At 37.2% G+C, this 12,613-nt stretch overlaps 1 protein-coding gene across 7 annotated transcripts in view; it reads right to left on the minus strand.

The window, feature by feature from the left end:
• map3k15 (mitogen-activated protein kinase kinase kinase 15) overlaps nt 1–12,613 on the minus strand; it is a 39,672-nt gene that overhangs the window by 16,743 nt on the left and 10,316 nt on the right. For 6 of the 7 annotated variants that reach the window (XM_051882113.1, XM_051882118.1, XM_051882117.1 and 3 more), the window contains 16 exons: nt 11,537–11,705; nt 11,350–11,456; nt 11,049–11,219; nt 9,437–9,549; nt 9,182–9,341; nt 8,797–8,947; nt 8,595–8,702; nt 8,462–8,511; nt 8,125–8,220; nt 7,595–7,682; nt 7,377–7,510; nt 6,219–6,346; nt 6,008–6,138; nt 5,817–5,922; nt 1,396–1,553; nt 577–760 (listed from right to left, as the gene is read on the minus strand). In XM_051882113.1, the coding sequence (XP_051738073.1) occupies nt 577–760; nt 1,396–1,553; nt 5,817–5,922; nt 6,008–6,138; nt 6,219–6,346; nt 7,377–7,510; nt 7,595–7,682; nt 8,125–8,220; nt 8,462–8,511; nt 8,595–8,702; nt 8,797–8,947; nt 9,182–9,341; nt 9,437–9,549; nt 11,049–11,219; nt 11,350–11,456; nt 11,537–11,705 (2,054 nt within the window). The remainder of the gene's footprint in view (nt 1–576; nt 761–1,395; nt 1,554–5,816; nt 5,923–6,007; nt 6,139–6,218; nt 6,347–7,376; nt 7,511–7,594; nt 7,683–8,124; nt 8,221–8,461; nt 8,512–8,594; nt 8,703–8,796; nt 8,948–9,181; nt 9,342–9,436; nt 9,550–11,048; nt 11,220–11,349; nt 11,457–11,536; nt 11,706–12,613) is intronic. The other variant, XM_051882114.1, reaches the window with a different exon arrangement.

Here is a 12,613-nt window from a genome sequence, read left to right on the forward strand (position 1 = left end):
AAGGTATTTATGTTATTTACTACATGAGCTTAAATAACAGTATTTGGACAGTAGTATTTGAATCTGAGCTTGTCACTCGCTTACATTGTTGTCTTCTGTCAATGACAAAAAGAAATTTGAGCGGTTTGTAAGAAAGCAGTATGCATGGTTGTGTGAAACACCACACCCTGAGAATGCTTTTCACGGACTGCGGGGTAGCTGACATGTGCGGCAGGATGGAAACAATTTTTGAAGGTAACGTGAGGCCGTACTGTTGGTTTTCCTCTGATCCCTCCCCTTTTCCAGGTCCTGTTGCTCCTACCCATCTCTTGTGTAAGCTCAATCTGGACTGCAATCGGCCGGCTGAGAGCAGTTCGGACCTGTTGCGAGTATCCCAGACAGCGGCGAGAAGCAGGAATGCTGGGCTATGGAGGGGGCTTGGCAGCTCTGTGTGTTTGCCTGCGAGAAATGTTCTGTGTGCGCTCTCTCACAGACCCAAAATGCCTCACACACCATGGATATGACCAGAAAGGTCAACCCAGGTCACATTATTATCACAGCTGTGGAAAGCATGTTAGACTTGGTAAGAGACTTTACCTGAGGGTTTGAAAGCAATCTTGTTCTTTTTGCCTTTGATGTTTTGACGCAGGAACAGATCCTTGAGCAGGTCCCCGGCCGTCGCTCGTTTATTTGGGTCAGGCTCAAAGCAGGAAAGGATGAAGGATTTGGCCTCTGACGAAAGAGATTCTGGGATCTCCGGATGGATCTTAAACATGCCCACCTGGTACAAATGGAGGAGACGCCTTTTGATTAATAGCCTATTGCATCTCTACAATCTAAAAACATACTGCGATGATCCATAATTCAGAGGATAGGATTCATTTATTTTTTATTCATAATTTTAAAAATAAATAAATAATTTAATATTATTCTTATATATATATATATATATATATATATATATATTATATATATATATAAAATTATTTATTTATTTATATACCTTTCGTATTTATACCAAATCCAAATTTTCTGTAAAGTACTAGATTATTAAAAAAAAAAAAGATTTCTAAAAAATTTCCATAAATACTGTAATTATACAGTTCTTTAAAAGATCCGATAAATAAATCCATTTAAAAAAAATATATTACACACATACACACACACACATTATATAGTACCTTAAAGACCATATATATATATATGTATCATCATTACTCCAGTCAATGTCTATTGATCCTTCAGAAATCATTCTAATATGCTGAGATAGATATAGATATATATATATATATATATATATATACACACACACACACACACACACATACACGAGAGTGTGAAATATGTAAATGCACTAGAAGTATCAGCACAATCCCTTTTTTCATTTCTATATTTTTAAAGGAAATATATTTATACCTTGAACATGGCAGCCTGTGGCTCTCCCAGCTCATGGAAAGGAGGTTTGCCTGTCGCCATCTCTATGATGGTGCAGCCCAGGGACCAGATATCAGCAGGTGCCCCGTAACCTCTAGGGCCTTTATCGATGATCTCTGGGGCCATGTACTGCAATGTGCCTGGTCAGAGATTTACCAGAGAAGAGCAGAACTTCATTAGATAAGAATGTGCTGCGACAGTATGTTAGACCAAATAAAATAAATCAAGGAGAGAAATTGAGAAGTGATGACGATGACAGTGGAAGGGGAGAGGGAGGAAGGATGAGCGCACCTGCTCTGATGCTTCAGCAGTCACTAATGAAACACAAACACACTCCTGTCTCAGACGCTATGCTAATCTAATTACTCTCCCACAGGAGACATTCTCATGTTACCAGTGACCAGGACTCATAATCACTATTTTGTGTCAGGAGACAAGAGTTATCTAAGTCCTGGAGAGGTGACCCAATCCACACCAGTGGTTTGGATAGTAAAAAGACCAACAGCCATTTTGTACAATATTGAATTGCATTGAATTGCAGACTGAGATATTCAAGGGTAGTCTGATAATATCTTCCCAGACATTTGTGTCAATGTCACCTTTTAAGTTCCATGCCTCCATGCCTTCTGCAACAAAATCAGATTGTCTGCTTTGTGATGGCTTATCTTAGAGTAAGCCATTTTAACTGAAGTGTCTAACTTCAGTATCCTTAAGAAAGAATCTATCCAAAAAGAAAAGACTAGCATGTCTAATCTGGACAAGATGTCTTATCTGCAAGTATTTTAAAAAATACTTTTGGTGGATATTAAACTTTAAGTGTAACTCATTAAACGACATAAAAACACCCTTGCGGAATAAGTCATATCCTGTATATTCCTACATGAATCTAGCTACTAAATTAAGAGCCCATTTTAGTATGGTGAAAATTTGTGTTACCAGTCAGTGTAGATAGGATGGGCAAGGAATTTGACAACTCTAATAATGAGTGGATTTCCTTTTACCTTGTCAGGGATTTGGATTTTCTGGTCTAATAAGTTAACCAAAGAGACTGGATTACAGAATTGTTGTTCTACATCTACCCACAGAGCATCTTATGTATCCAATCTAGGAGGATCTTAGCCTGTATTGCCCATACATAGTATTTAAAGTTTGGAAGTGACTATCCACCTGCATCAGTGGGCAATTGTAAAGTGTGTAGTTTAACTTTAGGTCGCTTACTGGCCCAAATAAATTTAGACATAGCTTTATTAAGATCTTTTATGTCGGAATTTGTCAAATTTTAAAAAAGTCATGGGTATAATTTTATAAGATTATAATTTTTATAAGGTTTATTCATCCTGAAAAAAAACTAAGTTTTGATCATCTTGTGAAGTCTTTCTTGATACGGGATATAGATGTTTTAATATTGGCGTCATAAAGTTGTGAAAGTTTGTGTAATACGGATACCTAAATATGTGATACCTTTAGGAAACCATTTGAATGGCTTAACAAAATTAGGCTTGGATATGTGTAGTGCTCCTAATGGCATTATCTCTGATTTGTGAAAATTAACTTTATATCCAGAAATGACTCCAAACTGTTTAATACAGTTCATTAATTCAGGTAATGACATTTGTGGGTTAGTTATAGTTAGCAAAATATCATCAGCATAAAGCAGTATCTTTTGTTGTCTATTACCGATACTAACAACGTGAATTTTTGGATTATTTCGAATGTCAATTGCCAAGGGTTCTATCGCAATGGCGAATAAAGGGGACAAGGGGCAGCCCTGACAAGTTCCCCTAAGAAGCACAAATGAGTGAGAGAATGCCATTAGTTAAAGGATTAGTTCACTTTCAAATGAAAATTAGCCCAAGCTTTTACTTACCCTCAAGCCATCTTAGGTGTATATGTCTTTCTTCTTTCTGATGAACATAATCAAAGAAATATTAATAAATATGCTGACGCATCTGAGCTTTATAATCGCAGTGAACGGGACCCACGAGTATGAGCTGAAGAAAAGTTTCCATCCACATCCATCCATCATAAACGTTTACTTCACATGGCTCCAAGAGGTTAATAAAGGCTTTCTGAAGTGAAGCGATGCGTTTGTACGAAAAAATATTCATATTTAAACAAGTTATGAAGTCAAATATCTAGCTTCTGCCAGAACGCCTTCTGTATTCAAATTACGAAAAAACGGAACTGGCGCTGCGTTAGTTCCGTAAATTGAATAGGGAAGGTGTAGGACATACAGCGTAAGCTTTCTGAAGAATACGGAAGGCGGTCTGGCGAAAGCACTTGCAAGTCGAGCATTTGTGTTTATAAACCATATACATTTAATTTTTTTTTAGAAAATGATGATCGTTTCGCTAGACAAGACCCTTATTACTCATCTGATATCGTTTAAAGCCCTTTGAAGCTGCACTGAAACTGTAATTTTGACCTTCAAATGTTTGGAGTTCGTTGAAGTCCACTATAAGGAGAATAATCCTGGAATGTTTTCATCAAAAACCTTAATTTCTTTTTGACTGAAGAAAGAAAGACATAAACATCTTAGATAACATGGGGGTGAGTAAATTATCAGGAAATTTTAATTTGAAAGTCAACTAATCCTTTAAAAGGGACCTATTATATCCCATTTTACAAGATGTAAAATAAGTCTCCGATGTCCCCAGAGTGTGTATGTGAAGTTTTAGCTCAAAATACCCCACAGATAATTTTTTATAGCATGTTAAAATTGCCACTTTTTGGGGTTGGGCAAAAACGTGCCGTTTCAGTGTGTGCCCTTTAAATGCAAATGAGCTGCTGCACTCAGCCTAAGAGGGCGGAGCTTCAAGAGCTGATTCTCTGGTGTCAGGAGTCAGTCAGGACGCACTATAATGTCAGAAACTGCGAATATATGCTGCATTGAGATACAGGTATAGTTAGTTTAATTACAGTTATAACTTATATTGTCTTCTTGTTTTTATCCACTATATCACTACAAGCCTGTTGTACTGGACCCCGTTCGACTTTACAGATGAGTTTTATGACGTTTATTGTACTTCACACAAAAGATGAAGTGTCCATTTTCACTCTAGAAAATCACTGTAAGAGCTTAATAAAACACAGTGCAAGTGTGGATTAAAATATTATCCATAAACTCTCTCTCTCTCCCTTGCATTATCATCAACATATATAGCGAATTACACAGAAACACTTGTTACAACTAACAGTAAACAAATATGTAAAGACCTTATGCCTTTTCGGGTGGTGCTTAATAAACTGGTAAACTTTATATTTGTAAATCAACTCCGATGAACTGTAATAAAGTGCTCTCACCTTCATTACTGCCGTATCCAGTATTACTTTGTAACCTGGATCACGAACAGTTTACTGATCTATCCTTGAGTAACAAATTTTTAGCACAACCTCTGTTTTGTATTGTCCCTTTGTATTAATATTCGTTCACAAAGCAGTCCGGTGTGAAATGATTCGCACAGACATAAATGAATTTCGGTAGAGTTGAGGGAGCATTTTCTTTGAAAACAAAATAAATCCATCTCATCTTCAGTGGCTCAGATTTAGGGAGTAAATGGAGAGAGCTATGTGGATTAATCCATCCAGCTACAGAACACCTAAAACGCTTGGGAGACGTTCTCGTCAGTGCAGCAATGGCGGACTGTACAACTGGCTGTGAACTCACACAGGGCGGTTTTATGTTAAAACGGCAGTGTCTGTCAACATTCGTGGGCGGGGCCTGTGGCTAATGTGACGTTACACTGCCAGGGATCTGGAAACGGCTTGTTCTGAGACACTGCTTATGATTTATGGGGATTAAAAAAAAGGAGTGGTTGGATTTTTATCATTATAGGGTGGTTGTGTACACACACTGCCAACAAACATTTATAGCCAAACACCATGCAAAAGTGAAAAGAAGAAGAAGTTTTTCCCCTCACAACTGGACATTATAACACACAATTGCAAGTTTATATCTCACAATTCTGACTTTATATCGTGCAATTCTGACTTTATAACTTGCAACTGTGAGTTTGTATCTCTAAATTCCGAGGAAAAAGTCTGAATTATAAAAAAGTCTGATAAAAAAAAAAAAAAGGCAGAAACAAGCTTCCAGAGAAAACCCCTAATGTAGAGCTTTTTTACTGATACAATTGATATTGGAAAACAATGTATTCATGTATCCTGACAGTGTCGGGATGGAGGAGGTGCTCTGACACTGAAAGGGGAGGAATGAAACTCCCTTGGATCCTGTTTGGAGGGGCTAATGAGGGACTGAACTTTAAGCCCACAACCCTGACCTGGCAAGAGCACCAGGATGTATGATGCATGACACACAGCACAGGTCAAATGGAACAGACGAGAAGGTCACATGGAGAGCACATTCTGTAACTAACAAAAGACGATGAAAGAGAAACAAATACCAGTAAACGTCTCTGTGCAGGGATTGACTCCAGCCAGCCTCTTGGACGTGCCGAAGTCTGAGATTTTCAACACGCCACTGTAGGTGTTGACTAAGACATTGTCTCCCTGTGGACAGATGAACGGGTATTGAACTTCCGGTTTTGATTGCACAAATAGCCTATAGACCCAAAAGAGTTGTCACAGTTGTTACCTTGATGTCCCGATGAACGATTTGGTTCTCATGCAAATAACGAAGTCCTTCCAAGATCTGCCGAGTGTAGAAGATTATGGTGGCTTCTTTAAGAGGACCCCACTTTGAACGTAACAACGCTGACAGACTTCCTGTGGAGGAAGGTTGATGATTCATTTTTAAAGTAGAAAAGACATCATTAATATTCTTCTTTCAGAAACGACACATGTACCTCCAGGGACCTGTTCCATGAAGATCTTGATATAGCCATCCTCTGACACAGAGCCCAGGTACTGAACAATGTTCCTGTGTTTCAGGTACTTGTGGAGGGCTATTTCCTCATGCAGTGGTTGGGAATACCTGTATGTATCAATGTTATTTTAGTATTATTTAAATACTATTGTAGTATTTATTAATATTTCAAATTAGCTTTTATTTTTATTTTTCAGTTTTCATTTTAGTTTAAGTTTTAGTAATTTTGTTAAGTGTTTTTGTCATTTTTACTAAATTTGTAAATATTTATTAGCTTTAATTTCATTTTTTTCCCTGGTTACAGTAATTTTAGTACTTCATTTTAAACTCATTTTAATTTCAGTTAATTGCTAAGGCAACATTTATAATTTTTCTAATATTCATTTTTTATTTAATTTCAATTAACAAAATAGAATTATTATTATTATTATTATATGCTTTATTTCAATTAACAAAAATAATTTTTAATAGTTTTTAATTTTTTTAAATTTTTTTCTGGTCAAATATCATTTCAGATCATATTGCTTCAGAAAAGTCCAAAATACTGTACTGTTTTTTGTATAATTTAGTATAATTTCAATAATTATTTAGAAAAAGGTTAATTAATTGTACATTTTAAATTAATTCAAATAACTATTAATCATTAAATAATACTTTTATAATAATAATTACTACATTATTAATCATTACATGATTAAATTTTTAATACTTTTTACATAATTATGCAACCTGAAAAATTTTCACCCTATCACTTCACTGGATTAATATTGTATTTTGCTCAGAATTACATTACAAAAGTGAAAGGGTTTTGCTGCTTTAAAAGGATAGTTCACCCAAAAGCGAAAATTCTCGCTCTCACGCACTCACTCATGTCATTCAAATCCTATAAGACTTTCTTCTGAACGTTGGGAACAAACAACATTGACTTTCATTGTATAGACCAAAAAAAAAACAAACAAACAAAACATCTAAGACCCTGTCCAAAATATCTTCTTTAATGTTCCATGAAAGTAAGAAAGTCATATAGGTTTAAAAATAACATGATGGCGAGTAAATGATAACAGAATTATCTTTTTTGGGAAGAAGCCCGATTGAAACAGCAGCATCGTAAACATAACATATGCAGACATGATCTCACCTGCTATCTCTCTCTGGGATCTCTTTGATGGCAATGCGCACCTGGTTACTCAGGTCTCTCCCTGCGTAGACCACTCCGTAAGTTCCCCTACCTAGAACCACCCTGTCGCCATTTTCATTGTAGTCGTACTCGTACTGCAAAACAATTCGGGAATTAAGTACACCAATCCACACCAATCCATTAAGAACAAACTACAGTTGAGTCTTTGAAGTTTTCACCTCCAGTGTGTCCCCGTCTCCCTCCCCCTCCAGCTCGACCGCATTTCCTGATCCGTCTGTGATCAACTCCTTCACCATGGAGCAGAATCTTCAAACAGGAGATAACCATTCCCACATCAGTAATCAGTGTTAATTGTTTTCCCATTTACTGACTGACAGCTCTACTGTCCCCATGTTGAGAGAAATCGTGAATAAGTGCAAAGGCGTTGTGTGCGCTGTGTGAACATGATGGTTATTGTAGTTCTAGACTAAATGTGAACATGCATTTACTCATCTCACTTGCACAAAAACAGTATTCAGTATTCCTCAAAATGGATAAAAACAGTGAAATGCAAATTCAGAATATTCCACAAACCTGCAATAATTAAATGTTAAATTACACAAATATACTTTATGTATTTAATCTCACTTTATTAACCAATATCTTTGCTGCTGACCTTCGATAATCCAATTAAACTATACTAATAAGCAAAAATGACACATTTGCATTTCATTTTTATGTATTTTAAATAAATTTCACGAACACCAACCTGCCACACTGGTCCTCTGTGGAGAAGTAGATCTGGAAGTCATCCGAATTATCATGGACATACAAAAAGCAGCAGCGCTCGTCAAATTTTGAGATGCTAGAGAGTGAAAAGATGCAAGATTTGTTTCATATTTCTGAGATCATGAATAAATCACATTTAAATGGAAGAACTTCTGCTGAAACAACATATTTTGGTCGATAACTAATTAATGGTTGATGTTAAAATTGTATACTATATTACCTATAAAAAAGCACTAGAAATAAAATTAATAGTTTTTAAAAAATACTTGTTAATTTAAACTTATAAAAAAGGTAGAAACAGAGAGAAAGAATCTCACCTTATGCCTTTGATGGATAATGCTGTGAAGTTCCACTCATGTATTCCCTTCTTTAACCACAACAGTTAAAATCAAACAATGATATGCACACAAAATAATTTTCAGCAAACATGACGTCACATAAACCACTGACCGTCTCAGCAGGGGACACGTGCCATATAGAAACATTCTTCTCTTCAGCTTCACTGTTAATGGACACGTACGAGGGCTGGTACACTTTAGTCGGCTCTAGAATCAACACCTGCGTAATGGAAAAAGGGACGAGTCCGTTAAATGCTGTTCGGTCAATACAGCTGTGGTCCTGGATGAGACACTCATGTGAGGTGATTTAGTACCGGAAAACGGAGGCCATTTGTGGTTCCCTGTGTGGCCTCCACGATAATGTCCATCCAGAAGTTGAGTCTCTCTCTTTGAGGAGAATGCTCAGTGTTCTGCTTCTTAAAATGCTGAATCAACTGAAGGTTTTGGACAACTGATCGCAGGTACCTGAAAGATTAAATGAATGCGAGATGCATTAAAGCCCAATTTTGCCATTTTCGCAATGAAAGTTGAGCTATGACAAGAAATTATGAGTAGAAGAAGGAGGATGTGGCCAGATTGGAATTCATATGTCCAGTATTTTGGTGAAATACATCTGGACACAACTGTTCGGCCATCTGACACAGCTATTTCTTAACGTTAACATATAGAATACATATTCTACAGGTATTGTATATGTACCATATGGGTGGTTTGAGTTTGAAGAGTTTCTCTGCGGCCTGGACAGCTTTGGGGATGTCATTGGCAAGCATACCGACAGTAAAGAACTGCCCCACATCCCAGTAGTTATTCATCTTCTCCAGACTGCCTTTACGGCCAAGCAGACTGTTCAACCTCACACCTGAGAGAGAGAGGAGATGAGAAGGAGGGAGCTGTGCACTTAATGAAGTAAATGGACTAGGAGAAACAAGATACAGGAAGTGTGCTCCTCCTCACCGATCTTCCTGAGTTCTATGGAAGTCTCAAACTGCTGCCCGGATACTATAAGCAGCACTGCCAGATTAATGCCTGAATAGAGAGTGGGCTGCAGCTCAAAGCCTTTTCTATACCTACAACACACACACACACACACACATAATAAATACAAAATAACTACACAATAACATTTTGTAAAGAAATGTAAATGGAGTTTGACTGTGCAAAAGTCACAGCTACAATAATACAGTGTCACAGGTGGATGCAAGGGCTTTGCTACATTTAATGTGGATGCTAGGGTGTTTTTGGTGTTTTAACCCACTTAATGTGATTATTAGGGTGTTTTAGCACATTTAAGGCCCTGATATACTTCGAAAAACGAAGTCATGTGACAAAATTAGGCCAAAACGAAGATTGTTTGGAGTCAGACGTCCGTGGGTAAAAACATGAACACACTGGAGAGCTGCTTTATAGTAGAAAATGAAGTTGTACTTCTGATGAAATGAGACACTGACACGGTTTTTCATGTTTAATACTGCAAAGCTGTTTGCTTTTAAGCAATCTATTGTATAAAGTGCTTTATAAATAAACGTGACGTGACTTTAGTGGAATGCCTAACTGCAGAGCTCGTGCAAACATAGCCACATCGCTATGATCAGATGCTTTTCTTGCTATTTGCTTGCTATTTTCTAATTTTTGTTGTGTGCACGTGTGCAGCACATATTTACATATTCATCTAAATGCTACTCTCAGCTGTGGTGGCGGCGTCAGGATGTTCGCTAACAGTATATCGCTGGTCACGTATTTCAAACTTCTTTTTACCCCATGCGAAGAATGAAAAACTTCGCCGTGAGTATGTCAGGGCCTTTAATGCGGCTGCTAGGGTTATCTAGGTGTTTTTAGTACATTTTATGCAAATGCTAGAGTGTTCTGGGTGTTTTAGCACATTTAATGTGGTTGCTATGGTGTTCTGTGTGTTTCGGTGCATTTCATGCACCTGCTAGGGTAATCTGGGTGTTCTTAGCATATTCGATGCACCTACTTGGGTGTTCTACTACATTTAATGCAGCTGCTAGTGCATTCTGTTTGTTTTTAATGTATTTAATGCTAGGTCAGTGTTTTCCAACATTTTTTCAGTCATGGCACCATTTGAAAATTTTCAAAAATTTGTGGCACCCTACATTAGTATTGTCACGATACTGGAATTTCTAACTTGAATATGATACCTTGAAAAGTATCGATATTCGATAGCATTTTCGATACAATGGGGAAGAACCGCTGTATATACTGTCATATAGATATTTTTAATATTATCTCATTTTTTTTGTCCAAACATTAAAAATCTAGGAAATCAATAATTTCATCTGAAAAGATCACTTTACATAATGACAGATTTTAATTTAGGCTTTTTATTCATATATAAACATTGCTCAATTACCATTACAACTATCTGTTGTGTTTTATTTTTAGCATACTTAAATTGGGTGCTATGATGTTTTAGTGTATTTAATGCAGATATTTGTTCCTAACCTAATGATTTCCTTCATTAAAAATGAATAAATAAATAAAAATAATATAATAAATAAATCACCTTTGAACAGTGAGCTTCAAGCAGCTCATTTAACGCACTCACCACTGGATGGCGTTGTCTCTATTCTTGGTGTCCTTGCAGTCAGAGTCGAGGAAGATGTCCTTATAAATACGCCCACACAAGCAGAACATATCAGGTGCAGGGTGCTCACATGACTGAAGAACCTGCAACATCACACGCAAAGCCTGCTCTCGATCTCCAGGGCTGTTTCGTCTGTGTTCGCACACACACACACACAAATATAAATGCATGTGTTCCTGAGATTAAGACTGTATAAGTTAAATATCTGTTTGCCAAGCATTTGAATAGGAGAATATACCACACAATGCAGATTTGTGGTCACCTATTGAGCGCAAAAGCATAGTGGAACTGAATCATGGGCTGGATGGCCAAATCACAGGTGGGTAACATCTCAATGGTCTGTACCAATTTAACCATGGCATCATAGTCCTGTAAACACAAACCAAAGACCATTAAATCAGCTGTAAATTTTTTTTAATGTTTAGATGTTTTTGGTTTACAGTATATACCTGTATATCTCTGTAGGAGAAAAGCAGGTTCATCACAATGTCCTGAGTCAAAACCTCAGTGTTGTCGATGCGGAGTTTGATCCGGGTAAGCTCTTTGGCCAGCTCCTCACCCTGGTATTTATCTCGAGCTTTTCGGATGTCGTTCAGAAGTGTGTCTTTGTATGAAGCGCTGCCAGGAAGGAGAATACAACAGGATTTAGTGTTTAAATAAATTTAATAAATTAACTGATAAATTTGCAGGTACTATAAGCCTCAGAAAAAGGTTCTTTATTGGCATCTATGGTTCTGTGAAGAACCTTTAACATCCATGGAACCTTTATAGTGGAATAAGGTTCTTTAGATTATTAAAATGTTCTTAAAGTTAAGAAAAATGGTTCTTTTAAGAACTGTTCCCTGAAAGGTTCTTCGGGGAACCAAAAAAGGTCCTCCTATGGCATTGCTGTGAAAACTACAGTGGCCAAGAGAGCTTAACGTGCTGCCATTGAAGAAAACGCATGTAAATAGAAAAAAACCTCAGCAAATTAAGAAAACATCTTCATCAGTTTGACAATGCATGTGCTGCAAATACTCACAACACATATAGGATCAGGATGTTAAAATAAAATCTCACCTTTCAGGTCATCGACAACACCACTGACAAGTAGACATTGAACAATCAGCATGTCCCAGCCAGGTTCGACACTTGTTGGGGTCCCCTTGAAACAATTCCGTTGTGATCTGCACTATTTGCAGCACGTTTCTATATTTGGTTGAGTTGTCAGTATTTGCCGCGCATTTTTGTATTTGGTTTTCGTTGTGAGTATTTGCAGTGCATTTCTGTATTTGGTTGCATTGTGAGTATTTACAGCACGTTTCTGTATTTGGTTGAGTTGTGAGTATTTGCCGCGCATTTTTGTATTTGGTTTACGTTGTGAGTATTTGCAGTGCATTTCTGTATTTGGTTGCATTGTGAGTATTTGCTGCGCGTTTCTGTATTTGGTTGCGTTGCGAGTATTTGCTGCGCGTTGCTGTATTTGGTTGCGTTGTGAGTATCTGCAGCACTTTCCTGTATTTGGTTGCGTTGTGAGTATTTTCAGC

Source organism: Ctenopharyngodon idella, chromosome 23 (assembly GCF_019924925.1).
Source record: "Ctenopharyngodon idella isolate HZGC_01 chromosome 23, HZGC01, whole genome shotgun sequence".
In the NCBI taxonomy this organism is placed as follows: Eukaryota; Metazoa; Chordata; class Actinopteri; order Cypriniformes; family Xenocyprididae; genus Ctenopharyngodon; species Ctenopharyngodon idella.